We start from the raw sequence: 27,721 nt of genomic DNA, 5'->3' as shown, positions 1-27,721 counted from the left end.
CTAATTTATGAAAATATTGGTAAGGATTCCTGTTAGGTATTGTAAAATCAATGCTGGCTCTTGTTTTTACAATTGCTTAATGCACATAAATGTGACTATTGACTGTACACTGAAAACAGGACTTGAAACCTGTTTGATCATTAGGCACAAATAATTATCTCACACTCCATATGGAGGAGCTGTTGCAAAATTAAATGAAGAGTTTTGCGGAGGAAAATTGAAGATGAATTCATAGCACTTATTTCCTGGTTATAAGGGTTTATTAAATCAGGTTAGCTTTTCAAGTGGTGCTGTTAAATCACTCAGGGGATGAGTCCAGAGGGTTGTCTGAAGCTTTCCTGTCACTCCCTAATGAACATACAGGTCACTTGAGTGGCTGAACAGCTCCTTACACAGTGCCAGCTTAAACACTGTCAGTACTCATGGATTTCTTTCCTAGCAGAAATGGAAATGGGTGTTTTAAAAGGTCATTTCCAGATGGTTGAGGCTTGTGGGACTGTGTTTTACTCTGTGCATGTGACAGCATTAGATGGCCTCCCCTGAGTTTTGTATCAATTTACTGAACATATCCCTTGGGTTTTTTCAGTTACAGTCCAGTTCCTCTTCAGATGCAGTGGATCAGCTGCTAAACAAAACCCGAGAAGGTGAAAAATCAAGAGATGTAGTTAAAGAAAAGACAGAATCCACCCCTAAAGAATCCATCATAGAAGCTGGCAGTAACACCAACTCCAATGGTGGCAGTAGCAAACCCAACAGTCCCAGTATTTCTCCTTCCATGAGTAACAGCTCTGAGCAAAAGCGAGGGCCTGAGGTGACCTCCCAAGGTGTACAGACATCCGGGCCTGGAAGTAAGCAAGACAAAGAGGATAAAGAGGAGAAGAAGGATACTTCTGAGTGAGTAATTATGCCTTTTGGAATAAGCACATCTTTATTTGCATCAGGCCTTGTGTAGAAGTCATGACTGTGTGGCACTTTCCTGGCTCTAAGTTCTGTTACACAGGAGGAACAACAGGGGAAGGGACTGCCCTGAAAGTCATCTCCTGACTCAGTGCAGAGCTCTGGTCCTGGTGATGCCTAGTTTACATCTAAAAGCTTATTTCAATGTTTTCCTGGCTCAAATGAGCTGTGGTATCAACTGGAAAACTTTTATGGATAGTTGGAATAAGGGTCCCTCAATGATAGTGGCTTTTTGCATGCCATGAGGTGTTTGACTTCTCAGAAATCTGCCTCACAGATGGAAATGAGGTGCTTCTTAAATCATTAATTGCAGATACTCCTGTGAAAGAATAATGCCCAACTTAATTTTTTGTTCTTTATGTTTAGGCAAGTTAGAAAATCAACACTTAATCCTAATGCTAAAGAATTCAACCCTCGATCTTTTGCTCAAGTAAGTGACTTGATGCTGTTTAGCAGTGCCTTTGAGTTAGATCTTTATAAACCAACCTTTTCCTTGGAGGATACTCAAACTAACCCTGCCATCTCCATTGCTCACCTCTGTTTGTAGCCGAAACCTTCTACCACACCAACCTCCCCTCGTCCTCAAGCTCAGCCCAGCCCCTCCATGGTGGGGCATCAGCAGCCAACCCCCGTGTACACTCAGCCTGTTTGTTTTGCACCAAATATGATGTACCCGGTTCCAGTGAGTCCAGGCGTGCAGGTAAAGTGCTGCAAACTCCTCAACACTTTCACAGGGATCCTCAGGAATCTCTGAGCAGACTTAGGGATCACAGAATGGGTTGGGTTGGGTTGGGAAGGACCTTAAAAAGGTCAGCTTGTTGCAGCTTGGGAGCTCTGAGTTAAAACAGTGCTATAGTACAGCTTGTGTTGCTCTTATAAATATAAATCACCTTGTTGTTACGTTCTGGCTGTGTAAATACTGACTTTTCCCAGTGCTCCCTCAATCTGGATGTTCAAATAATCCCAAACACTTGTAAATGCCAGCAGCCCACATTTATTGCAGATCTGTGTGGGTTTCCTCCCAGTCCTCCAAGCATAATCTCACTCTCTGCAACTGTTTCTTTCTTTCCAGCTGTGCCCCACTGGTTTCTGGTTGTTGTAGGGATCACTGGGATTTCAAAGTTAGCCCCATTATCATAGAATCATGGAATATCCTGAGTTGGAAGGGACCCACAAGGCTCTCCAGCCCAACCCCTGTCCCTGCACAGACACCCCAACAATCCCAGCCTGTCCCTGGGAGCGTTGTCCAAACCCTCCTGGAGCTGTGGCAGCCTCAGGGCCGTGCCCATTCCCTGGGGAGTCTGAGCAGTGCCCAACACCCTCTGGGGGAAGAACCTTTCCCTGATATCCAACCTAAACCTGCCCTGACTCATCTTTACACCCAAAAGCTGCTGTGGGGCTGCCAGGTTGAGCCCAGTGCCTGCAGCAGCAGCAGCAGCGTTCCTGGGCTGGCTGTTGCCAACCATCTGTTCTTGCTTGTGTGTCCGTGCAGACTTCGTGACACCCATCCAAGAAAATCTCATAGGTTAGGCAGAGTTCACTAAACATGTAACAGAGCAGAGGGAAACACATCAAAGCTGAGTGGGGCCCCCCACCCCAGCACACGCTGAGTTTTTAAAGGAATATCAAACCTTCAACTTCTTCTGTTTCAGCCTTTGTATCCTATTCCCATGACGCCCATGCCAGTGAACCAAGCCAAGACATATAGAGCAGGTAAAGGTGAGAATAATACTGCCTGTTTGGTTCTCAGTCTGCATGCAGCATGGCTAAATGACAAATGTTTGTGTGTTTTCTAATCCATGGCAATTTGGTTTCAGTCGATATTTTAAATGCTATTTTTAATAAAGGGAAGTAAGTGGAAATACTAATGGGTTTTTAGATAAACTAATTCAGCCAAAACATGCCAGGTTTGAGTAATGGGGGGGTTGCTTGGTTTGGAATCTGGTTTGACAAACAGGAAAACATCTCTGTTATTTGGAGCATTAGGGTGAGCTAATCATCTTTTATGTTTCATAAATATTACAGGTTTGTTTAAAGGGAACTTCTCTGCTGGTTTCCTGTACTGGTTTGCAGCAGTGCCCTATGTGATGCTTTAATAGAATTTTTTTTAACATGCAGAGTCACTGTTTCTTCAGGAAGAGTTTGCTCTGCTGCTTTTCTGGAAAGAGCTGGTTCCAGTTTGTTCTTGTTCACTCCTGCTGCCCCAGTGAGTGAACAGCTGGGCTAACAATGACAGTGCCACGTGTTTAAGTGACACCCGTGGCTGTGGAGTCACAATGGGTGGCGAGATGCTCCCTGTGCTGGGCAGGGCAGTGAGGGAGCAGAAAGTGCTGCTCTTGTTCTTGTGCTCCTGTTCCAGGGAATGCTGTAACTGTGCCCAGTGAATGCTTCTGCAGTGGCAGGCAGTGCTGCAGGACAGGACCAGCACTGCAGCTCCAGTCACTGCAGGAGGAAATTGTTAAATAAACAAGAGGCCTTTATCAACCCAGGGGAGACAAACCCTGCAATGTATTTCTGTGTTAAAGCACAATAACTTCACTGTGGCCTCAGCCCTGAAATCTTCTGGTTGGTAACACTGTTTTACTCAGAAATACATTGCTGAGGGCTCGCTTGCTGGATGAGGCAGATTTAATTCTGAATTCCTTTTTAAGTTCCAATATTTTCTGCATCTCTGTGTGCAGCACAGCCCTGAGGGAGCTGCCTGGGTCACAGCTCTGTCCCTTCACACTGTTCAGGTTGCCTCCTGTATTTACTTCTTTCTAATGTTGATCTGCAGTGTAAACAAAATCACTGAGTGAATTTACTGATGTCTTCAACATTTCCTTCTCCTTCCCCTAAGGGATTTGGAGCATTGCCCCTGCAGTGGAGTTTAGAGGTGCTTGAGGTAGCTCAGTTAATAGTTGCAGCCTGACTGCAGGAAGCTGGAGCCCTCCCGGAGCCCTCCCAGAGCCCTCCTGGAGCCCTCCTGGAGCCCTCCTGGAGCCCTCCTGGAGCCCTCCTGGAGCCCTCCTGGAGCCCTCCTGGAGCCCTCCTGCCCCTGCTTTTAGGCTGAATTAGTTTGTTCCAAGTGAGTTGGGTTGTCACCTTCCCAGGAGAGCTCAGGTGATCCCACACTGCTCTGCTCTTTTCATCATTCTTCCCTCTTAATTATTCCTGCTCCTTACAGGTTTTGTCTCCCACAGTGTTGTCTGTGACCTTAAATTTGCTTTCTACTGCCCTGAGGGGTAGCACACAGCTCAAAAGATGTGAATACCTCGAGTTGTGGCTGTGTGGAGACCTTTATTGTGCTTTCCTTAGCCATAAGCATGAGTTATTTTAACATAAAGACTCAGATTCCCACTGATGGAACAGTGGCTGAGTCGTTCCCCCAGAGGGTGAAAAAGCCTTTTAAAAGGGACAAGATTAATGTGGGTATCCTGATATAACCTTTCTCTTCCCACATCTGATTCTTGTCAGAATTTCTCTCTCTCCACCTTTCTTCCTTCACGAAAAAGGCAGGGCTGGGTTTGTGGCTGTGATGAAAATCATGGTGAAACTCCTCTTCACCCTGTTCCTTTTTGGCAGAGCTCTAACCCATGGTTAAAGGTGTGGGGTGAGGATATTCCACACGGTCCCAGTAAAATTCCTATAACGTAGAACCTTTCAGGAAACTCCAAATTTTTTTCCTCTGTGTTTCTAACATGACACAATCTTTGTTTTCCAGTACCAAATATGCCCCAGCAGCGGCAAGACCAACACCACCAGAGCACCATGATGCATCCTGCCTCAGCAGCAGGCCCTCCAATTGTAGCTACTCCACCTGCTTACTCTACACAATATGTTGCATATAGCCCCCAACAGTTTCCTAATCAGCCTCTTGTGCAGCATGTGCCACACTACCAATCTCAGGTAAGAGTCCTTTCCGTGCTCCTGATCAATCCCAACACAAATAATGAAGTGCTAAAACTAAAAACCCCCTTGTGTCCACTCCTAAGTCACCCTGAAGAGTTTCTGTGTTCTGGAGCACACGTGGGGATCTTGGAATGTGCTTCAAAGCCTGTAACAAATTTTAAGGTCCTAATGAATTTTAATGTCCTAATGAATTTTAAGGTCAGTTTAGAAGTTGGCATTTATTATTGATATGGTTTTTTAGCTCTTTGAAGAATTTCTTTAGGTCATGGCCAGCACATCTCCTGGTTAAGTGTTCTAAAAATAACTTACTTGGTGGACTGCTCTGACTTCAAAGGCTGTTAAATCTACATGTGTAATTGGATAAATGTATAAGCTCAGTACATTATTAGAGTGGCAAAAATTGGATATGCCAACATTTTCTGTCCGTTTCTAGCCCTTAAATTTTGGAAACAACCGGGACAGTCCCAAGAGTGTGAAATCCTCACCTCGCTCTGCATTTGAGCAAGGCCAAGTTTCAATCACGGCTCTTTAGATGACAAAAAGTTTCTTTGGATGATTCCCCAATTAACTGTGTGGTTTTTCCTTTGTTCTGCCTGCAGCATCCTCATGTTTATAGCCCTGTAATACAGGGCAACGCTAGGATGATGGCCCCACCAGCACACGCACAGCCGGGTTTAGTATCTTCCTCTGCAACACAGTACGGTGCGCATGAACAGACACATGCTATGTATGGTAGGAAACGTTTTGTGTTATATGTAACTTTTTAAGTCCTTACCTTGTGCAGGGGATGTATTTAAATCTCAGCCTTCAAACGTGGGTATCGTTCAGTAGCTGTGGTTTATATTTCATAAGATGATGATGATGAGCAGAGCATTGAAAACTGAGCCATGAAAACTCAAGTGTGCTGATTTCGGTAGGATGCCAGTGATCAAGATGAGATTTCAACCTGGGAGCTGCTGAATATCTGCTGAATATCTAACCCTAAAAGAATATCTGCTGAAAGAAGTTTGTTCAAGTTCTCTTGATGCTCTTGATACATCATCCCTTGTTTGTTCCTTGATTATAATTAGTACTTGTTTTATTGCAAGGTCACGACCTCAGTTTCAAACTTGACTTTAGTTCTGGCAACTAGTGAAATGCTGTCTTTATGATACTACTGGCATTATTAACAGTATGAACGCTGCTGTTTAAGCAAAATAAACCATGTGTTGCTTACCTTTCTCATTTGGTAAGTCGAGAATAAGTAAATGGAACAGCTCATGTATTGCTCTCACTTGGACAATTAGTCTAGCATTATCAGATGGGCATTTTTCACTTACAGTGAAGTGCTGAAAATGTGGGTTACCTCGTGACAAAAGTAAAATGTGCAAGAACTTTCTAAAGCGTTATAAATGTATGATAAATCAAGGCCCAATTTGGAGGAAAAGGAGCTCACTGCAAAACATGCTATTGAAAGAGGTAGAGTCAAGGTTGTTTAAGGCTTGGAAATTGTCATAAAATGTCAAAACAGCAGATGGTCTCTTGAAAACATGGCATTTCAATACTTGTTATAGCATCTGAGGAAAAGTTTTATTGGGTCACGTATATTATTGACTTAGATTCTAATAAAAGATTTTCTGTACCTTTAGACATCTTTGTATGTTTTTGGGTGCTTAGTTTTACACTGCTACTTAATGGAAGTCCATGACGTGTCATGAAAACTTACAGAGAATCTGGAGTTTAGTGGGAAATTAATTCTGATTTTAAGAGGTGTCTTACCCGTCTGAAAACATCCTGTCAGATCTCTGCAGTGGTGTGGTAACAGAGTTAAGAAACAAAAATAACTTACTTTGACTCTTGGAGGAAGAACATTTGAGCTCATTTGTGCTGAAGCTGAAATGGAAGTTACTTGTAGAGATTAATCTTTCTCTCAGGTCCTTGCTAATTGTGTTACTTTGATCTTTTCAACTCTTGTGCTTGAGGTGTCCATGTAAACAGATCTTCTGTTTGCTTTTTCGTTAGATTAAATAGAATTCTGATAAAGTGAATGATCAAAGGCTTTCAGACCTTTATTGGTGAAAACCCTCCTCTCAAATTCTAATTAAAATAAAACCAAACATGAGATAATCTGAGATTTGATTCAGAATGGTTGCATGTGACTTGCTAGCAATTTCCCATTGTGCACCATCCTTATCTTCTGTAATCAGTGGATTCTGCAGCATTGAAGTACAAGCCCCTTGCCTTGCTTGGCTTTGATCAGATGTCTGTATAGTTTTTTTTTTTCACTGATATTCTAACTTACAACTGTTAGATCTCATTTTGTGTTGGTTTTGCAGCTTGTCTGTTGTAGATATGTGACTGCCTGCCAGTGCAAACAACTAAGTTGGGTCAAACTTGAGAGTTCTTTGGTATTTCCTGCCGTGTAATTAAATATTACTTTCCCAAGAGCACCTAATTTAACAGAAATGGCCTCTCCTCCTGTGTTCTTTCAAGTAGCTGCTTGGTGACTCTTCTAAATATTCTCCCACCTTCCAGTAAATGATGGAGTGCTTGAAATTTCTGTTACTGAAACCATTCAACCCAAGAGGATCGTGAACTCCGTGTGATAGAGCTTTTTAAAAAATAAGGGTGTGTTCTTGCCCCAGTGCAGCCGTGTTTAGTGAACATGAACTCAGATGTATCCTTCACCTTCCAAGGTGACAGTGACACATGGGATGACTCCTGATGCTCTGCAGCACCCTCTCAATTCACATTTTTGCAAGTCTTCCATGTGCTGAGTGCCTGAAGACCTGGCCCAGATGGACTGTGCTTCCTCAGAGTGTGTCCAGCTGTAACGTGTCCACTTCAGCTTCCATTTATCCATGTGTGGGAAAAGGCAGGAATGCCAGAGGTGACCAATCTCAGCTGCTTATGGAGCTAAAGAACATCACGTTGGAATTGTTCACATCTGACTGAGGGACTATGAGAAAATATCCATAATCTGTCTTTTGGGAATCTTAAGTTTACCCACATTTGAACTAAATATACCTGTGCATTTGATTCTGGTCCTCTCTTAAAAAATAATTTGAAAGTACAGAATAACAACTTCCTGAGAAACAACCACCACTGCTGCTTTTGATTTTGCTCAAACAATTTCCCTTTTGGCTCTTCAAAATGGCTATCTGATTTTTAAAAAATACATTATTACTTATTTTTATTACTGATATCAGGATTCCGTGGGCCACGCTGCCCTTTTACCCCTCAAGGTACTGGTGCTTGCTTTGAGTTATTCTTGCAAATTCACTCAGTTTTTCTCCTGCATATGTGGTAGAGAGAAGAGATCTGCAAGAACTACTGTGCTGAGACCTGGGGGTTGGGGGGAAACTGCTTATCAAGTATTCCTAAGGTGTGAAATGTTTTCTGGTAAGATCTGAAACTCCACCTTCACTAATGGTTTGGGATGATTTGAAAGTCTGTGGCAGATAGTAACAACCCTGCAGCCAAGAGAAATTCCTGTCGATTTAAGGGAACCACCCTCACTGCCAAAAATTTGGGGCTGTTTTCCTTCCTGTCTTGTGAAGAGATAGCTGAATCCAAAATACATACAGTGAGCTACACTTGGTGATAAAGCACTCTTCCATTGTAAAGAACTTTTGTCTAATGCTGTTTAATGGGACATTCCTGCACTTCTGGGATTTCCTTGCCAGCTCACGGTGTCACAACCCCTCTGTTGCCAAGAAAGAGAAGCAGAGAGAGCTGCGTGGTCCCAGCTAAGGACAGGACAGAGGAGTGTTCACATCACTGGGGTTTTCCCCTCAAAATGGGGAAGGACAATGTCCAAACCACTTTTCTTCCCAGCCAGACGATAACCACGTCTGTGACGCCTCAGCTGCGGAGCCGGCCGTGCCCAGGAGGGTTTGAAATGTTTTACACCTTTACCTGTCACACACAGCCCACCTGGAGGTGTCGTCCTTGCCCTGCTCAGCTGCACCTCAGAAGGTTCTGTGTCTATCTGGCAGCTGCTGGCTCGGGGTGGCCTCCCAGTCCCTGTCCTTGGGCTGCTGGAGTTTGCTGGCCACGCTCCCAGTTTGGCTCCCGTGGCACACAAAGCCCAGACCAGGCTTCTGCTGCTGGTAGAAAATTCTGTTACCGAGGGTGGATCTGTCCATCCCTGTCACAATGGACTTTGTGTCAGTTTTCCGTGTGGCTGAATTGTTTCCAGATAATTGGAGTCCTCTGAAAAACTCCACTTTTGTGTTTAAGAACTCGTGTAAAATCAGACCTTGGTTTTACGCAGATGCGTTTCCTGTTTTTTGTGCTCTCATTCCTGTCCCCGTTCTCCCTTCCCCTTTCCCTTTCTGCATATGTTTTACTGGTCTGGTGTTGTCTCTAACTTTATCTGGTTTCTGTCTCAGCAGTAGAGTAAATTCTATTCCCCTGATAGTACAATGGTGGATATAATAATAACTGCAGAGGATTCTCCAGGGACTGAGAGTGAACCAGTCACCAAAGTTGTCTTGGAACTGTTCAGAATGGCAGTGCTATAGCTGAAAAAGCAAGGGCCAGTTTCTGCTCTAGTGTAATTGCATTTTAACCTTCTCGTTACAGTGGACAGTAATAGACCATGAATTGACATAAAGTTTCTGTTTGTGTTAATTAAGAAGAATTGCAGACCTTAGTGTCACAGTAAAGAGGGAAGGCTTACTTGTGTTTCATCTCCACTCATTTGTAAAACAAAATATCTAGCTCTAATAGCAGCTAAGTAAATAAAAATATCTGCATGGTTCTAGAGTCTTCAAAAAAATTTAAAAAAAAAATTTAAACTGACACTGACCTTTCCAGAAGATGGGAGGTATGCACGTGGCAAGAGGCTAATTTACCTTTCTATTTCCCAAATTCAGCATGTCCCAAAATACCATACAGCAAGGAGACAGGCCCTTCTTTCTACTTTGCCAGTGAGTTGGGTTTTTTGTACTAATTTTGATTGTACAGAAAAGCACTTTCTAAAGAACCACATGTCAAAGGAATGGGACGTGTTGAGGGAACAAGTTTCCTTGCACCAAACCAGGATGTGGAAAACGCAGGAAGGTTCCTCTCAGTGGGCAGGGAGTGGAGCTTTGGAACGGATTTATATGATCACAGGAAGCTGAGTTGTCAATTTTTCATAAATTTATTTTGAACATGGAATGATCTCTGACTTCACTACCCAGTCTTTTCATCTGCAGCCAGAAGTGGGCTCTCAGAAACCCTTCCCTGTGAGGGTGGGCAGCCCTGGCACAGGGTGTCCAGAGAAGCTGTGGCTGCCCCTGGATCCCTGGAAGTGTCTAAGGCTGGGTTGGAGGGAGCTTGGAGCAACCTGGGCTAGTGGAAGGTGTCCCTGCCCATGGCAGGGGGTGGAACAAAATGATCTTGAGGATCCCTTCCCACCCAGACCAGTATGGGTTCTGTAGCCTCTCCCTAAACCTGTGGGAGCTGCTTTGCTCCCGTTCATGAGCCAAACAGGATTTTTACACCTGATGAGTTACCAGCTTCCTAAAAGGAGAAATAACTTGGGCCTCACCCCTTTAAAACTCAAGTTTTGAGCCCCTGGGAGGAAATAACTGGAGTTGCAGCCGAGGTGGAGGGAGTTTTCTGTAGAGCTGCCACTGAAGGAGTGCTGGGAACAACTTGTGGTCGTGCTTGTATGACAGGGATGAGATGAGATGAGGGCTCCTTGGCAGGTGAACGTTCTCACTTCCATCCCTGGCTCAGGTGGGGCCGTGCTGGTGACCAGAATCACTGGAGGCACTGGGAGAGGGGCTGGTGCTCCCTGGACACAACAGCCTGATCCACACTCACCAGGAGAGACAGAGCTGCAGAATGCTGCCCTGTGTGCTTTGAGGAAGCTGAGGTTTGAGGGGGTACTCGCAGGATGAACTCTCACCCAGGACATGGGAAAGGAGGAGTTGCACTTTCAGGCTGTTTCTGTTCTTGCTGCTGTCCTGCTGTGGCACTTGTTGCTGTGTCTGTCTGTGAGTCCATGCAGCCCATGCCAGGCATTCTCCTGTTTGGTTTTTTATTTTTTTAATTTTTTTTTGCGTTAGCTCATGCAAGAGGGATGTGAGAAAAGCCACTTGTTCTCCAAAAATCTCCTCTGGAGCAGATTTCCTGTGTTTCTTGTGCCACATTGGTTCTGCCTGAGTGGGGGCTGTAGGATGCTGACCTGTGCTGTGTTCATGCCTCTTGGTTTGGTGCACTGAAATCACTTCAATAACCTCGTTCCTTTCTTGGATTATCTTTGAAGTGAAGTCCACTCTACCTGTGTAAAATGACTTCTTGAAATGTTTGTATGATGAAAGAAACATTTGCTATTTCTTTGCTTCCTACCATTCAGGTCTTTTAAATGTAGTTATCCTCACCATCTTACTGGCTCTGGCAATGGTTTTTGAAGTTTGTTCACTGGTCAGTTCTTGAAAAGGCTCTTCAGTGCATCTTTGGACCATGACCAACACTGACCACCATTGGCACCATTGAAATTCCGGGGAAAAGGCAAAATTACAAAATGACACGATGTGGTTTCACATATTCCCTTGTAGCTGGGAGTTCTGCTTGATTTCTGCTGCTCTGACCTCTTTTGATTTCAGCTCCTTCTGTGGGTTCTGTGGCTGACTACTTCTTGTTTGCTCTCAGAAATGGGGTGCAGTTCGTAGAGTTGAATTCAGTAATTCAATCCCTGTGATTTTTTTTTTCCCATTCCGTGACTGAGTCGCTTCCTTCCCCACATGTCCCAGGTCAGTGCAGTGAAATATCTCACATTAGAACCAGTTTGATTAGAAAGATGCAGAAGTGAAGCAGGTCAGCCCAGGCAGAGGAATTTAGGGCATAAAAGGTGAGAAACTCAGTGTATTTGTGCTGGAATGAGCTGAGGTGACTTGCTGCAAGGTGTCTCCTTTCCTAGAGCTTTCCTGGCACATTCTCAGATAATAGGTGGCCATTTGGAAAATCTCCAAAATACTGTCAATTGTGGGAAAATGTTGGGTTGGTGTTTTTTGGTTTTTTTCACCTCCTGTCTTGTCTTATTTGCTGGTAATTTGTGTAGTGAGCTGTTTTGATGACCAGGCAAAAATTGCTTTAGAAAAAGCTGGGGAAAGTGTTCTAGTTCTAGCTGAGCAGGTGAATTTTTCATGACTTTTGCAAGACTCCTTTGACAGCCCTCCTGTCAAAGGAGAGATTTCATTGGCTTGGCAAGAATTACTTGCACTAACTAAACATGAAAAACCATTTACACTGCTGGAGTTGGAGTCTGAACTCTGGTTTTGAACTGGGAATGCATTTCAGACCTGCTGAGTCGTCCTTGTTTGTGTGCAGGGACTGGCCAGGATTTAAAGAAGTGCCCAGATCACATTTTTTGAAAGGCACTTTTAATATTACTATTAAAACATAATTTGCAGCAGCATCTGAAGTGGTTCTAAGCTCTACAAATTTGGTCATTTGGTGATCTGCTGAAGACAAAATGAAGGAGAGGAGAAACTAGAGAAATAAATATTCTTGAGTATAAAAAAGTCCAATGCTTCAAATTGAAAGCTATGGATAAAATATTAGGTGGTTTTGGAAGAGCTGCCACTATGAAAATACCTGATCCTCCCCCTGGTTTGTATCTGTTCTTTAGGGTGCTATTCCTTGGTTTAACTGGTGTCTTAAGAGAGAAATTCCTTATAGTGAAGTTTTATTGTAGAAATATCTGCCTCAGAACAGATGAGTTTATTATTCTCTTGGCCATAAGGAACTGAAAGATGAATTGCACAAATGGTTTAAGGGAGTCCCACATTATTCTGGGGGCTCTTAACAAGTGATGTGGGAAGCCTTGAGTATCTTACAACTTGGAATTAAATTTCATATAGGTTTTAAAGCCTCTTGAATGGGGTTGGAGTTAATTTGTAGTCATTTTTGCCACCTCTGTGGCTGAGGCTCTGGGAGGATTGCTGGTCTAACGCGCCCTTTAGCAAGCAAGGGATCCCTCCTTCCATTTATCTCTATTACTTTGATAAAGATAATAATTTCTGGCCTTCTTCAGGGTGTGTATAATAATGAGGTTGAGAAATTTTCCTCCTGTAGAAAGCCTTAAACTTGGTGCTGTAAAAATGATCAGCGTTGCCATTGATAATTTTGGGGTTTTTAGAGGAGAGATGTCTGAAACTCAAGTGGGAGCATGGCAGAGATGCTGCTGCAAAATACATTTTAGTAGTGATACCAAAAAATCAAAAATACTTGGATTTAAAGCATAAGAAAATGCTGTGGCAGAAGATCCTGCTGGTTTTGACACTGTGCTTAGAAAATATTGAGGTGTTTTTGAAACCCCTCTCAATCAGGAAGACTCAGAGTGTACAACTGTGCTTGCACACGTGGATAAGAACATTAGGATCAACTCCAGGCTGCAGGAATTTAGTTCATCTGCATTAATAGCCTGAAACTGCTCATCACTGCAAGGCTGTTTGCTCAGTGAAGATTTAATAGAGCTTGCCAGGGATTAAGTTCAATGTGGCAGGCAGTTATTTTCCAAAGGAGGAAACTTGCACCGGGGAAAAAAACCTCCATTAGGCAAAAAATATCCTGGCTCTCTGTGTTCTGGTGAGTTGGAACATGTTAGAACTTGGATTTGTAAGGTTTATAAGGTCTACAGACTGGAGGAAAACTGCAGTGGCCATCCAATTCTCATACCCCATTAAAAAAATATATATATATAACCTAGTAGGTACTCATCAGTAATTAACTTCAGAACGACCAAAAGACACCAAAACAAATAAGGAACAGTCGAAGGAAATATTGAGGAGCAGGTTGATAGTTTTCTTTGGCTGTTTGCTTTTTTAGCACTTTGTCAGCAGAACTCTCCTTGCTCTTTCAGGCTGTGACATCAGAGGGATTAACACGTGTTGTCACATACAGAAGTAGCTGCAGACACAGCCTGGTTGTTGCACAAGACCTCAAAGAAATAGGGGAAACATCCTCATTTTTAGGGTCCTGCTTTCCCATTGCATGCTCTGTGTCGTTTTTGTGTTGAAAAGAAGACTTGTTTTCATTATGGCTTTTCATACTTGCTTAGATTCCTTCAAAAGTTTCCAAAAAAATAGGATTTAGTGTGGCCCATTCGAAGCAGGACAGAGCAGGATCCAAGAAGGAACTTGATGTTTGTTGTTGGAGACTGGCACGGCTGTAGCAACAGATGTGGCTTCACTGGGGTGGAAGTTTGCTGTTGTTCAGTTTCTTCCTTTTTGGGAATTTTGTACCTTATTTGCTGCTGTTTCAAGGAATGAAGAATTCCATGGCAGCGTTGGGGAACTCACAGGATGGTGGTGATCCAGAACAGATTGGCCTCGAGGGCAGAGGCAGAATGGGTTATTTTAGCACAAGAAAGTGGCTTCAGCAAAAATTTGATGCTCGAGCAGCTTCAGTTTTCTCAGCTGTGATGTGTTTATTTACTCTGGAGCACACGGGCAGAGTTTGTGCTTCCCTCTGACTGTTCTGTGAGCAATTTCCAGAAGAGTAGCATGGTGAGGCTAGCCAGGTATAAGGCCAAAGAAAATTTTTTTGGATGGTGGAAATAAAAATGGCTCGTAACACCTTTGAAAAGTATATCTCAGGAAATCCTAAATTGTATGAAAATTATAAATTTGATCTTTGAAACTGCTCTGTTTGACAAAAGATGAAATACTGCTTTTCTCTATGTAGTATCTGTTACATTGTCAAGTTAGGGAAGATAAACTGTCTAATTATGGTTGTTTATAGACTTTTCCTGCCAAACCAAACTACACAAAAGCAAGGTAAGATCATCAGCTATTTGCAAGATAAACATATATAATCTTTTTTTTAGAAGGGGGAGGGAATACATTCACAGACTGAGTGCAGACGGTGACTTTGATGGAGGTGCACATCCTGTACCTGGTGTTAAATATTCCTCTTTTTCATCCTAGTTTCCACTGGCTCACTTGCTCAGCAGTATGCCCACCCTAATGCTACCCTGCATCCGCACCCTCCGCACCCTCAGCCTTCTGCCACCCCAACTGGCCAGCAGCAAAGCCAACATGCTGGAAGCCACCCTGCTCCAAGCCCCGTGCAGGTAACACAACCCAGGGCCTGCAGATTGGGTTGAATTGTGTTTAATTTGGTTTAATTGTGTTTAAGGGGTTGCAGCTGACTGGTGCTTGATGTTGATGTATTGATTTCTCCAGGAGGAAAAAGGGTAGCTTGGAGCAGAGTCCAGCTGCTCGTTTCTCCCTGCTCACAGGGGATGGGGGATGTTTCAGTTTAAGGGTTAAGGAAGGATTATAATTGTGTCAGTGCTTTCATATGAGTGAAGTGGAAATAGCAGATAAATGCTGAGGAGTGTGTGATTGGATTTCGTCAAAGCAGCTGGAAGCAAAGTGGTCTTTGGAGTAGTGTTGCATTCCTTAATTCCCTCCTGGGAATGACTCTGGCTGCAGCTGTGAGGCACTCCCAGGTTCTCCATGGTTTTACCTGGCAGTCTGGCTTCTGTTTCCCAGCAGAAGCTCATCCTGGTGAGGTCCTGAAGAGTTTCCCCACGAGCCCTTAGATTCACCACTGACAGATACAGAACTGAGACCACTTCCCCTCTCTTTTCTCCTGAACAGGATCAATTCAATTCCTCAGCCCTAACCTGGATGTTCTCTGTGTTTTCTTGCAGCACCACCAGCACCAGGCTGCCCAGGCCCTGCACCTGGCCAACCCCCAGCAGCAGTCGGCGATTTACCACGCAGGGCTCGCTCCGACCCCTCCTTCCATGACGCCAGGCTCCAACACGCAGTCTCCACAAAACAATTTTCCTACAGCACAACAAACAGTCTTCACCATTCATCCCTCCCATGTTCAACCTGCATATACCAATCCGCCACACATGGCCCATGTCCCCCAGGTAAACACAGTTTAACAACCTTCAAGACTAAATGTCTTAATGCCACAAAAAAAAAAAAAGTTAGGACAGTCGGGCCTGCTGAAGTGATTGCCAATCTGTCACCTCTCAGCACAGACTTACCTGTTGTTGTCATTTTAGGTTTCTGTCTGTACATTGCCTTTATTTAGAATTTGACAAGGTGTGTTTGGACCTCAGCTTCCAACACCTAGTGCATCTTGCAACTGTAGTTTTAATGAAGACATCTTAAGCTGGCACTGCTACTGAAATAAATTGAGCTCTCTTCCCAGTTCCTGGCTCCCATCCTTGTCCCTGCCCCACCACTCTGCTCACAGAACTGCTTGGCCGTGGAGCAGACCAGGCTGGGGACACGATTCAGCTGAAATGGGCCTCCCCTACTCCCTTTTTAGGCTATTTCTTGGGCAGAGGTGTTCCCTGCTCAGTCAGGTGCCTGACCCCAGGAAGAGCTGGCATACAGAAAGGTTGGAGGTGGGAGCTGAGTGCAGAAAGGCTGAATTGCTGCTTTTGGTGGCAGTTTCAGGCTCTGCATTGTAGACAAATTTTATACAAATTCATCTAGAAAAGGACATGACAGGTTTTCCAGGGAGTAGCAAGGCAGTGCAGGGAGAGAGGAGAGAGTTAAGGTGACTCAATCCTTGCAGGATGAATTCAGCCCCTCTGTGTGCGGTGAGCGTGTGGTGTGTGTGTGGTTCTAAATGAACTGCTTGTGCTGAAGGTCCCCAAAGATTGTTGGGCAACCTAAAACAACAGTCTTTGCTTCAGAATCAGAAACCCACTTCTCTTAACTGCTCTCTTGTGGTCAGCTCCCTGAGAAAAAGGATTTGGGGAAGGGAAGCACATGATAGATTAATCAAGAGCTCCGTGTAAAGCAGTGTGACAGAGATTTTCTGATGTTTACTAAATCTCCTGGATTTAGTGTCCTTTGTCAAGGAATGGGCAGTTCAATCAGTAATTTGCCTGCACAATTTCTTCTTCAGACCAAGAACTTGGTGTCTGGCTTCTGCCTTCTCATACAGGTTATTAGTAGTTTGGGATAAGGTGACTAACTGTGATTAGGGGTGTTAATCTGACAGGTGTCCAGTCCCTTGCAGAATTCTGATAAAATCTTTGCTTTTGGTCCCTGGGACAGTCAGTTAAGCCAATAAATCAATAGTTCTTTAGGAATCGTTTTACTGATGTTGAGTTTTTAGCTTTTTGATTCTCTTAGGCTTTTGATTTCTCTGCTTTTTTTTGGGGGGAGGAGAAGGAGAGGATGGCCAAAGCTGATGATTGCTGTGGCGTCTTGGCACGTCCTCCCCTCCTCTGATTTCTGCCAGAAACAAAACTCCTGCTCTGCTCTGGTGTGGAGGCACTGCTGTGAGTGCCTGGCTTGTGTTTAGGGCTCCTCAGAGGGGTCTTGGCTTAGTGGCCTGTCCAGTGCTGTGATTTAAACACAAAACATTTGGCTTGAAGGCCACAAAAGGGTAAAGCTGTGCCTGAATTGTGCCCTGGCCAGGCCAGGGGTGCAGGATGTGACCATTGCCTTCCTTTCTGTGTGCCAAGCAAACCAAATTCAAGCAATCAGATGCAACTTTGAGTCAGAGCTGACTGCTCAGGCAGGGTTTTTAGCAATCACAGGCAAAAGCCTGCCTTGCCCTTGATTTTAACTTGTGCAGTCTCTTCTGCATTTTTTTTAGAGTGAAAGCTGCAATTTGTGATATTTACACCAAACTAATTGACTTTCCCAATGAAGTAGTTCCCTCTAAAACCTCTAGTGAAGGCATAACTACAGTTCTGCCAGAAATTTTAAATGCATGTGATTATTCCATTGTGGGGAAACTAATCACTGGATTTAATAGTTTTTTAGCAGCCTCATTCCCAACTTCTAAACACAATTCTGAGATACCACATGGTAAGAATTTCAGTTAGGCCAACACAGGGGATCAATCCAATTTCCCTTCAGGTTATCAGATGAATCCTGAGCTGGTAGATATCTCACATGAGAACCAGTACTTTAAAATTCATTACAGAGTGCTGTCAGCTGCCAATTTGCAAAATGTTTGAGCCACAGCAGAAAAATTTTATCCACTGTGTGTATTGACTCCAGCTGCTCTATGAATAGCTGCTTTATGATGATGGCTTCTACAATAGCATGTTTTGTCAAAGTCAACGTGGAGCCAGTCCTGGGAGATATTTCTGTTCCACAACCTGATCTCCTAAAACCTTTTTTAGAGCAAGAGTGAGGTTTGAATTGCAGTTCCTGCCTTTAAAGGCTTCTGGGGTGCTACTAACATGTGCAAGTCTGATCAAAGGGTTTGGGGAATTTCTGTGATGAGTCAAGTAACCCTTTTTGTCTTTAAGAAATAAAATTCTAGCCACTACCTGCTATCTGTCTTTACTGGCACGGGAGACCTGTGAGGCTGCAGTTCTGGGATATATAAAACAAACCTTAGGTGCAAATGATGGGGTTTGGGGGCTTTTTTTTATTTCCCCAGGAGAAATCCGCTGAGAGCTCTGAGTCCCTTTGTGCTTTTAAGAAATGAATGTTTGCTAAGTTTTTAAATAAAACAAATCGATGACTTCTAGAGACATGAACTGCTCTGAGCTAAAGAACTCCCCAAGTTCCTGAACTTGTTTGCCAGAGGTGATCAGCCATGGGAAGGATTAATCTCCTTTTCCACTGAGATTTAGCCCTGATTGCTCAGATTACACAAGAACTGCGATGAGCTGAACTGGAAGCAGAACAAAGCTGCCCCGAGAGTGTGAAGGGATGAAATCACTCATGTCAGGAGGCCTTGGCTGAGCTCTGTGTGGGCACAGGTCACTGGAGAGGACAGGGAGGTTCCCAGGGCAGGGAGCCAGGAGAGGACGTGGGGTTGTGCAAGGAGAGAGCTGGGGAATGGATGCCAGGCTCCCAGTGCCTGGGAGGTTCCTATCTGTACCCTCTAGGAAGTGCTTTGGTGTAGGTGACTAACAGAAATGTTTTGAAGATTTGTTGCTGAATTGTTATTTTTGGTTTTTTAATCACCCCCCGTTTAATGCTGGCAAAATGGCTAAAATCAAGAACGCAACTCAGAGCCAGCAGTAAAGACTTGAGCCCTTTTTTTAATTATTATTTTTCCTTTTTGTTGTTATTATTTTTTTTCCTTTTTGTGTTACAACCTCTGCCTTAACCCCTAACCCACTTTAAAAAAAAAAAACCAAAAACCAAACCAAACAAATAAAGAGTAAACCCTCCGGATTTACAGCCGGAGCGAACTTTCGCCAGTCATGTGGCCAGGAGTTGCTGCCTCCTTGTGACCATGATACTAAAGAGCTCTTTGTTTCAGGCTCATGTACAGTCAGGAATGGTTCCTTCTCACCCAACTGCCCATGCTCCAATGATGCTAATGACGACACAGCCTCCCGGTGGTCCCCAAGCCGCCCTCGCTCAAAGTGCACTACAGCCCATTCCAGTCTCGACAACAACACATTTCCCCTATATGACCCACCCTTCAGGTGAGGAGTGTGTGCCCGGGAGACCTGCACCCTAACTGAGCCAGGGCGAGGAGTGAGGACTGGGAGAAAACCAGAGTTTGGGGGAAAAAAATAAAATTGAAACGGAAAAAAAAAACAAACCGACCGACCTTTAAGATGTCCTTGTGTTTCGCGGCTGCGCTTTGGCAGCCTAGAGGAGCGTAGGTTTAGCTGGTTTCCCACCTAAATCAGGGAATATTCTTATTTTTCCTCTAGCTGGAGTAGAGAAAAGGATCAGTCAGTGAGACACTGGCACTGTGGGGCTGAGTTTTCCAGGTGTTGCCGTGGATTTGCCGTGGGGGATGGACTGTGTGTGGTTTATAATGATTGGAGGTTTGATTAAATCTCGAGTGAGATGTTGTGTGGGGGTAGAGCTGCTAGGCTGCTGTTAAAGTAAAGTGACAACTGAAATCTAAACTTTATTCAGAGTAACATTCTGCAGCTTTACTTTGGGGGAAAAGTAGGAGTTGTGTGACTTCTTTCCGCTTTAAATGTAACCTTGTTTTGGCTTCTTTGATTATTCAAGTTCAAAAACGGCCTCTGAACTTCTGTAGTGATGTAGTTTTACCTGATGTTTCCTGGGGAATGTGTGAGCAGAACAAAGCTGCTTTCTGAGGGCTTAGGTAGGGAAAAAGGAAAAAAAAATACATCCCAAGGACATCTTGATGTGTAGGGTTTTGTTTTGTTCTCGAAAAAAATAAAGAAAAAGAGAAAAAAAAAATAAAGTTGAGCTCAGTAGTTGTCCTGTGACCACTTTACTAGCAAACTGTTGTGTGGCTTGCCAATTTATTATTTACATTTGAACTTTTTTTTTACAGTACAAGCCCACCACCAACAGCAGTTGTAAGGCTCATCTGGAATAACTGAAAGGCTGGATACCTTTTGTAGGCCAAATACCCTCCTTCTACTGCTTCTGCCAACTGGAAGCACAGAAAACTAGAATTTCATTTTATTTTGTTTAAAAAAAAAAAAAAATTTTGATTTCTTGTAACATCCACTAGGAATGCTAACAGTTCATCTTGCAGTGGGAGAGATTCGGACTGAGTAGAGGCATTTAGGAACTTGTGGGCTATTCCATAATTCCATGCACTGTATCTGAGTCCTGCAAGTGCCCCAACTCTGCTTGCTGAAAACTGGAAGTTATTTATTTTTTAATGACCCTTCAAAGTTATGAACTCGTCAGCTAGCAAAAGAAGTAACAAGAGTGATTCTTGCTGCTATTATCACTAAAAATCAAGACTTGGAGATCCCTTTTACTTCTAACTAAACTTGAAACAGGTTCAGTAAAAAAAAAAAAAAATTCTAATCGTCAAACGGATGAGTTATTATTTATAAATCACGTTTGATGAGATAATCACTATCGTGAGACAGTGATGTAACTTTTAAGTTAAGAAAACTTTTACTTTGTAGATAATATAAAATAAAAACTTAAAAAAAAAATTAAAAAATAAAAAAAGTTTTAAAAACTGACCCTCCTTGGTGTTTGTGTGGTGATTTTTGAGTCTCTTCCCATATCAGCTGCTCCAGCTGGAGCCAGGGTTTGCCCTGAGTCTGCTGCAGGAATAAGGGAAAGGTTTGGGAATCACAATTTCAGTTTTCTAACAGGGTTTTGTGTCCAGGTGATTTTGTGTTCCTGATCCCTCAGCCTTGCTCAGGAAAGGTCCAGGATGGGCCCCTAAGGTGATGAAAGCATAAAAGTCAGTGGTGCTGCTGGAGAAGGAAAGGAAGGGTAAGAATTCCTTGCAAAATGCCTTAAAAAGATGGGGAGACAAAGCTGTCCCTGCTCCAAGGGCCGTGTCCTGACTGTCCTGATAATGCAGGCATCATCCCATGGGGACAAAACTGAGGGTTTTCATGTCTGAGGGAGCATTTCTGCCTTTTAGCATCCATTATCCACTAAAACAACATCCAGGCACCTGGAGAGAATCAGACTGAAGACTACAAGTGAGAAACAAGTTCTAAAAACAGTTTATTAAGAGCAGATTTTTTTATATTACGGTAAAATCGCATTATTCAAGAATAAGTTACTTGTACAGTACATACAGAAACAATATATAGAAAAAAAATTACTATACAAGAAGAACTTTTCTGTGCAGGTGAAAAGTAGAACTTTCAAATTAATACATACCAACAAAATTGTTGGCTTTAATCGTCCTGCTAAAGGCTGAGTTAGGGAATGCACAGTCACCTCCCTGCCTCTGGGAGCTGCTGGGAAAATGTTGGGGCTGCTTGGATCAAAGCTAAAAGTTTGGAAATGCTGAGTGACGCCGCAGTTTGGTGGTCCAGATGAGGAATGAGAAGCTTTGGCTTCCCCCTGGATCTTTTCCTTAAAGTTTCACCCCAAAATAGCTTCGATCCAAAGGGATGGGTGAGGAATGGTGGTGTCAGTGTTGGTTCCTGCTGGTGCTGTTCCTCAGGGTGGGATGTGGGAGGGAGGGAGGGATCAGCAAATGTTTGATTTCAGGAGCTCCTTCAGAACCTGACACCCCTGGGGACACAGGAGCAGGAGCAGCTGTCACCAAACACCAAGAGGAAGAGGAGGGGGAGGAATTCTGGCCGGACCCAAGCCTTGGATTGTGCCCTAAACCAGATCCCTGCTGCGACAGAGCGAAGGCACTGCCTGGTTTACAACTTTATTGCTAAAAACTGTCCGGAGCAGCTCTCACCAAACACCAAGAGGAAGAGGAGGGGGAGGAATTCTGGCCGGACCCAAGCCTTGGATTGTGCCCTAAACCAGATCCCTGCTGCGACAGAGCGAAGGCACTGCCTGGTTTACAACTTTATTGCTAAAAACTGTCCAGAGCAGCTGGATGAGATGGGGCTCCTGTGGCTCCTGGCTCCGTTAGGTGGGATCCAAGCTCGTGTTCCACGTGCCCCTCTGCAGGGCCAAGGCACAAACTGGTGGCCACACCTGACTTTATTTCTGAGGAGGCAGCACCTTGGTTTCCCCTTCTCCCAAAACTCAACACATGAACACCAGTAAAAATCCCACAGGGGCTGGGGAGCTAAACCTGCCCAGCCCTGGGCTCTACTCTCAACTCACAAGAATATAAAAATCCTGCAAAAATGCTGCTATTCCACAGGGCGGAATGGCTTCATTCTCTTTGCCCACTGCTGTAATCCAGAGGAGTGAGCACCGTGGGGCTGGAGTAACGTGCTGGCAGGAGCAGAGTCAGGCTCTGACCTGTGTCACAAGCCAGATGTTTTCTAGGAGAAATGAGATTCCAAACTCAATCCCTCCAGGGAGCTTGGGAAATAGCCCAGAAATCCCCTGAGGTCCTGCTGCAGTGGATCTGAAATGAGGAGATGGTGGAGCTGGGAGGGCTGGGCAGCCCTGGCTGCCTGTGGCTGAGTTTGAGGATGGAATTAATTAAATAATCAGAGGCACCCTCCCACTGCTCACTGGTGGGGAGAACAGGAGTTCTCCCCCACAGGATTTGTTTGCATGGGGGAAGTGGCTGACGGGGAGATAATGAACCCAACGTGTATTTTACTAATCAAGCCCAGCAATTTCCATTTAAACTGCGGAGAACCCCCTTGTAATTAAACTGCAGGTTAAAAATACCACATGCACACGCATGTTTCGGTTCTGGCACTGGAACAATAAAGTCCTGGCGTGCCAAAACAACCCACCCCAGCAGCATCTGATTTATCTGGCAAGGATTTCTCTGGATTCATCTGGCAAGGGATGTGAATAGCGCTGCCTTTTCCCAGCCCATCATTTCTTTGCAGATGGAGGGGAGATTCGGGTGATTCCACCTCGCCTTTTGGGGGAAAACCCCTTTGAACGCAGCTCCCTGGAGCTCAGTGGGACTAAAACCAGGAATCTTGGCAAGATTTAGCACATCCCTGTGTTTTCCAAGGCTCTGGGAAGCAGGCAGCAAAGCAAGGAAAGGAAATGACAACTTGTGCTGTGCTGTCCCCCCCTTCCCTTCCCCATCCCTGTAAAGGCAAGAGCACGGGGAGTTATTTATGAGCCTCGGAGGGAGCTGCCCTGCCTGGCACAAGGCAGCCCCGGGGATGTGCTCCTGCCTCTGGCTGCAGCCTTTGTGCTGCTCCAGGGAGGAGAAGGGGATGCGGATACAGCTGAGGAGCCCGGCGAGGACAGGGCTGGCTTTGTTCCTCATCAGGACCAGGGCAATTTGCTCTTAATGCTCCAGTTTCAGGCACGAGTGTAGAGAAATCGGGGGGGGGGAAAAAAAGCCTTTGCCTGCTCTAAATGCACAGAGCCCAGGAGGGAGCAAGAGCAAGCAATGGGGAGGCACAAAAGGAAAACCTAAATGATTTATCCAGTTGATGGTTCCCGTTTCTCCCAGCCTCACACTTTGATTTATAAACCCAGATTTGCTTTGCAGGCTGTCTCCTGGGCTGTTTGGTCCCAGGTAGTTTGGCCTTGCCCTTCAGTCCTGACTTTGTCTCCTTGGACTTTGGGCTCACCCAGAACCTGCTGCACACCAAAGCCTCTCCCAGAGGCTGGAATTTTGTGGAATTCCCTAACTCAGCCCAACGAGGCTTTGTGTCTGCTGGTTTTCAAATTAATTGCTAAATGTTAATGCTCCTGAGGGCTCCCACCTGTATTGCAATTTCAAGGAAAAATAGAAGCAAAAAAGCTTTCTGTAAGGCAATCTCAAGGCAAGATTTGCACCCGAAATCCCAGGGCAGGCTGCGCTGGGAAATCTGGAAGTTGAATGCTGTGAACATCCCCTGCTGTGTGGCGCAACAGCTCCAGCCCTTCCTCTTTCCTAAAATAATGGCAGCTTCTCAGAAGGGCTTCCTCTCTCACGGCTGCCCCAGGCAGGTGGAGCAGCCCCAGGGGCTCAGGAACAGCAGCAGAGTTTGGGGACAGCTGGGGATCAGGGGATGCTGAGACCCGGGGATTTGGATGGGTTTTCCCTCCAGGTGAGGAGGTGTCCCCAGGGACCCCCATCGCCTGCAAGAGGCTGTTGTGGAGCTTTAAATGCCACCAAGCTCCTGGTGACAGGGTGTTTTGGGGGGAAAAAGGTGAGTGAGAGTAGGGGGGGTCTTCAGGGGGGAAACTGAATTTAGATTTCTGCCTAAAAATCACTGGGATAAAACAGTTCCATCACTGGGATAAAACTGCTCCATCACCAGGATAAAACAGTTCCATCACCAGGATAAAAACACCTCCACACCACCAGGATAAAAACCCATTCACCACAGGGATAAAAAGCCTCCACCACCAGGATAGAACGCATCTATCACCAGGACAAAAAGGGATAAACCCCTCCCTCACCAGCGGGAGAGGTTTGTGTCAGTCTCTGTGTTAGTTCTCGGCTGGTGCCATGGCTAAGGGTGGAGCAATTAGTGTTCAGTCTCAATCAGCCAGGAGAGCAGGATGAGGATCCCTCTGGCTGGCACAGGGAGTGACCACAGCTGTCTTGGGTTAAAAAGGAAAAGCAAGAAAAAGACAGTTTTTGCCTTAGCTAAAAAAAAAAGCCCAAACCCTGCTCATCACCCTTTGTAGGAGCTCAGCTCAGGTTGGGCTTTGCTGGTGGGGCAGGAGGACGAGGCTTGGAGCAGCAACTTGGCAACGAATTTATAATCCTTTTCTTCGTGTTATCCTGGTTTTTTTTAAACTTTCTCCAATTCTGTGGATGTAACACAAGCCCCTGGTTCCTTGGCTGGGCGCTGCCGTGTCGGGGACAGGCGGGACACCGGGCCCTGCGCAGGCACGAGCGGCGTTGTGTAAACAGTAACGAGAAAGCTTCGATAAAAACAACAAAAATAACAATAAGAGGCCCTTCAACAGGCCAACGAGAGGGAGCACACCCGTACAGGAGTGAAAAATTACCCCCTTCCTTGCAAAAATACAATAATAATCCCTAACCAGAAGGAAGAGACAGGTACATTCTTTCTCTCGATGGATCCCCCAGAAAGTCTCCGGGATTTCTCCACCCGAAAGTGCATCCCAGTGCCGGCGTGCCGCTGGTCAGAGTGGTGTGTACTGGTTGTCGATGGCCCGGGCGTGGCCCCGGCCCGGTGCCTCCACCTCGTAGTCCGAGTCGCGGGCCCGGGGCGCGGGGCCCGGGGCGGCCCTGGCCGGGCGCAGGCTCTGCGCCAGCTCGGCCGGCGGTGGCACCAGGTGGAAGATCTGCTCTGCCGGGGAACCCCCGGGGGACTCGTCGGGGCCGTGAGGGCAGGAGGAGCTGGCGGGGACGAGGCTGAACTCGGGGCTCCAGCTGGGAAAGGGCAGGGGGAGTGGGACCGTGGTGCTGGACACTGGAGCTGCGGGAGGAGGGAGCAGATGCTGGTCAGGGGGATGCTCCTGTCGCCCCCTCTCTGGGGGTGCATCCCGTGACCCCCCCCGCAGGCGGTGGCTGGGAGCAGCTTCTCCTTTCTCAAAAGAGGAAGCTGGAGCTTGGGAGTCACCTTTGTTACCACTGCCCTGAGCCTTCCGCTTCCCCACTCCGCCAGCACCCAAAGGGCCCGGCTCTGCCCAGCCCCGGGGCATCCACACCCGCATCCCCAGGGAACATCCCACGGGAACATCCCACGGGAACATCCCACAGGAACATCCCACAGGAACATCCCCCGGGAACATCCCACAGGAACATCCCCCAGGAGCATCCCACAGGAACATCCCACAGGAGCATCCCACAGGAACATCCCACAGGAACATCCCCCAGGAGCATCCCACAGGAACATCCCACAGGAGCATCCCACAGGAACATCCCACAGGAACATCCCCCGGGAACATCCCACAGGAACATCCCACGGGAACATCCCACAGGAACATCCCACAGGAACATCCCCCGGGAACATCCCACAGGAACATCCCACGGGAACATCCCCCGGGAACATCCCACGGGATCATCCCACAGGAACATCCCACAGGAACATCCCCCGGGAACATCCCACAGGAACATCCCACGGGAACACCCCACGGGAACATCCCCCGGGAACATCCCACAGGAACATCCCACGGGATCATCCCACAGGAACATCCCCATGGGATCATCCCACGGGAACATCCCCATGGGATCATCCCACGGGAACATCCCCACGGGATCATCCCACAGGAACATCCCACGGGAACATCCCCACGGGATCATCCCACAGGAACATCCCCACAGGAACATCCCACAGGAACATCCCACAGGAACATCCCCATGGGATCATCCCACAGGAACATCCCACAGGAACATCCCACGGGAACATCCCACGGGATCATCCCACAGGAACATCCCCACGGGATCATCCCACAGGAACATCCCACGGGAACATCCCCACGGGATCATCCCACAGGAACATCCCACGGGAACATCCCCACGGGATCATCCCACAGGAACATCCCACGGGAACATCCCCACGGGATCATCCCACAGGAACATCCCACGGGAACATCCCCACGGGATCATCCCACAGGAACATCCCCATGGGATCATCCCACAGGAACATCCCACAGGAACATCCCACGGGATCATCCCACAGGAACATCCCACGGGAACACCCCACGGGATCATCCCCCCTTCCCCGCACACCTTGTGCCTGGGGCAGGACGACGACGTAGCTGGAGAGGCGCACGTCGCAGGCGGTGCCGCACTCCAGCGGGATGGGGTAGCGGTGGAAGTGGTGCAGCATCTCCACGATGGAGGAGAAGCGCAGGTGCTGCACGCGGCACTGCCCCCGCTCCGTCAGCGCCAGCCGCAGGTGCTGCGGAGAGGAGCAGGGACCTGTCACCCTCCCTGCACCTCTGGAGGACACAGGGATGTTTGGGATGGGCGACACAAATGGCTTTAGCGCCATGTGCTGCATCCCCAGCCCCACTTGTGGCTCTCTGTGGATTTTGCCCCCCCAGCCCGGGAGAATGGCAGCCCACTGCAAGGATCGAGGCAGAGACCAGGAGAGCCCCTCCCTGGGGTGGGATGTGGCTGTCCTGCAGCAGGGGGGCTCCTGCGAGATTCCCCTCCCACGCCAGCCCCGTCCCGCCCGTACCTTGGCTCTGCCCTGGAAGTTGAAGGTGAGCACGTACTCGCCGCGGCGCGTCTCGCTCTGCCGCACCAGGAACACGCCGTGGCCCTCCAGCCCCCCCAGCTGCACCAGCTGAGCCGCCTTCACTCGGGAGATGGGCCCATGGAACCAGGGGCAGGAGGAGAGGAACTGCTCCATCTTCGGCCCCGCCGCCTCCCCCGGGCCCCCCGGCGTCGCCCCTGCCAGGCACAGGGATGAGTCCCTGGGAAATGGAGCCCTGCCCGTCGCCCCCGGCCCCTCTCTGTCCCCCCTCGTGCCGTTTGGGGGAGGCCAACCAGCCCAGCCGTGGCAGGATGTGGTGACCCCCCGGTGAGGGATACTCTGTCCCCAAGGTCCCCTGGGTGTCCCCAGCTCACCTTGGCTGTGGGTGTCGGTGCTGGTGGTGGGGCTGGCGGCTGCAGGGTCGGGGTGTCGGCACGTCAGGAGCTCAGGGTCACCCGTGTCACACCTGCTGGGGACAGGAGAAGCCAGGCTGAGTGCTGGCAGTGGGGACAGAGCCACTGT

The 27,721-nt window shown here is 46.7% G+C and overlaps 2 protein-coding genes across 15 annotated transcripts in view; one reads left to right on the top strand and one right to left on the bottom strand.

The window, feature by feature from the left end:
• ATXN2 (ataxin 2) overlaps nt 1–20,695 on the top strand; it is a 49,321-nt gene extending 28,626 nt beyond the window's left edge. For 5 of the 10 annotated variants that reach the window (XM_063416088.1, XM_063416090.1, XM_063416084.1 and 2 more), the window contains 9 exons: nt 587–894; nt 1,324–1,387; nt 1,505–1,657; nt 2,610–2,676; nt 4,661–4,845; nt 5,448–5,580; nt 14,754–14,899; nt 15,485–15,712; nt 19,039–20,695. In XM_063416088.1, coding sequence (XP_063272158.1) covers nt 587–894; nt 1,324–1,387; nt 1,505–1,657; nt 2,610–2,676; nt 4,661–4,845; nt 5,448–5,580; nt 14,754–14,899; nt 15,485–15,712; nt 19,039–19,242 — 1,488 coding nt within the window. In that variant the 3' untranslated portion in view covers nt 19,243–20,695. The remainder of the gene's footprint in view (nt 1–586; nt 895–1,323; nt 1,388–1,504; nt 1,658–2,609; nt 2,677–4,660; nt 4,846–5,447; nt 5,581–14,753; nt 14,900–15,484; nt 15,713–19,038) is intronic. The other 5 variants (XM_063416087.1, XM_063416086.1, XM_063416089.1 and 2 more) reach the window with 5 other exon arrangements.
• SH2B3 (SH2B adaptor protein 3) overlaps nt 20,188–27,721 on the bottom strand; it is a 29,106-nt gene continuing 21,572 nt past the window's right edge. For 4 of the 5 annotated variants that reach the window (XM_063416098.1, XM_063416097.1, XM_063416095.1 and 1 more), the window contains exons 5-8: nt 27,574–27,668; nt 27,182–27,396; nt 26,728–26,899; nt 20,188–25,471 (exon numbers count right to left, since the gene is read on the bottom strand). In XM_063416098.1, coding sequence (XP_063272168.1) covers nt 25,176–25,471; nt 26,728–26,899; nt 27,182–27,396; nt 27,574–27,668 — 778 coding nt within the window. In that variant the 3' untranslated portion in view covers nt 20,188–25,175. The remainder of the gene's footprint in view (nt 25,472–26,727; nt 26,900–27,181; nt 27,397–27,573; nt 27,669–27,721) is intronic. The other variant, XM_063416096.1, reaches the window with a different exon arrangement.

This window comes from Prinia subflava, chromosome 19 (genome assembly GCF_021018805.1).
Source record: "Prinia subflava isolate CZ2003 ecotype Zambia chromosome 19, Cam_Psub_1.2, whole genome shotgun sequence".
NCBI lineage: Eukaryota > Metazoa > Chordata > Aves > Passeriformes > Cisticolidae > Prinia > Prinia subflava.
Note: the sequence above shows the minus strand (reverse complement) of the source record. Positions and strands in the feature narration are given on the sequence as shown.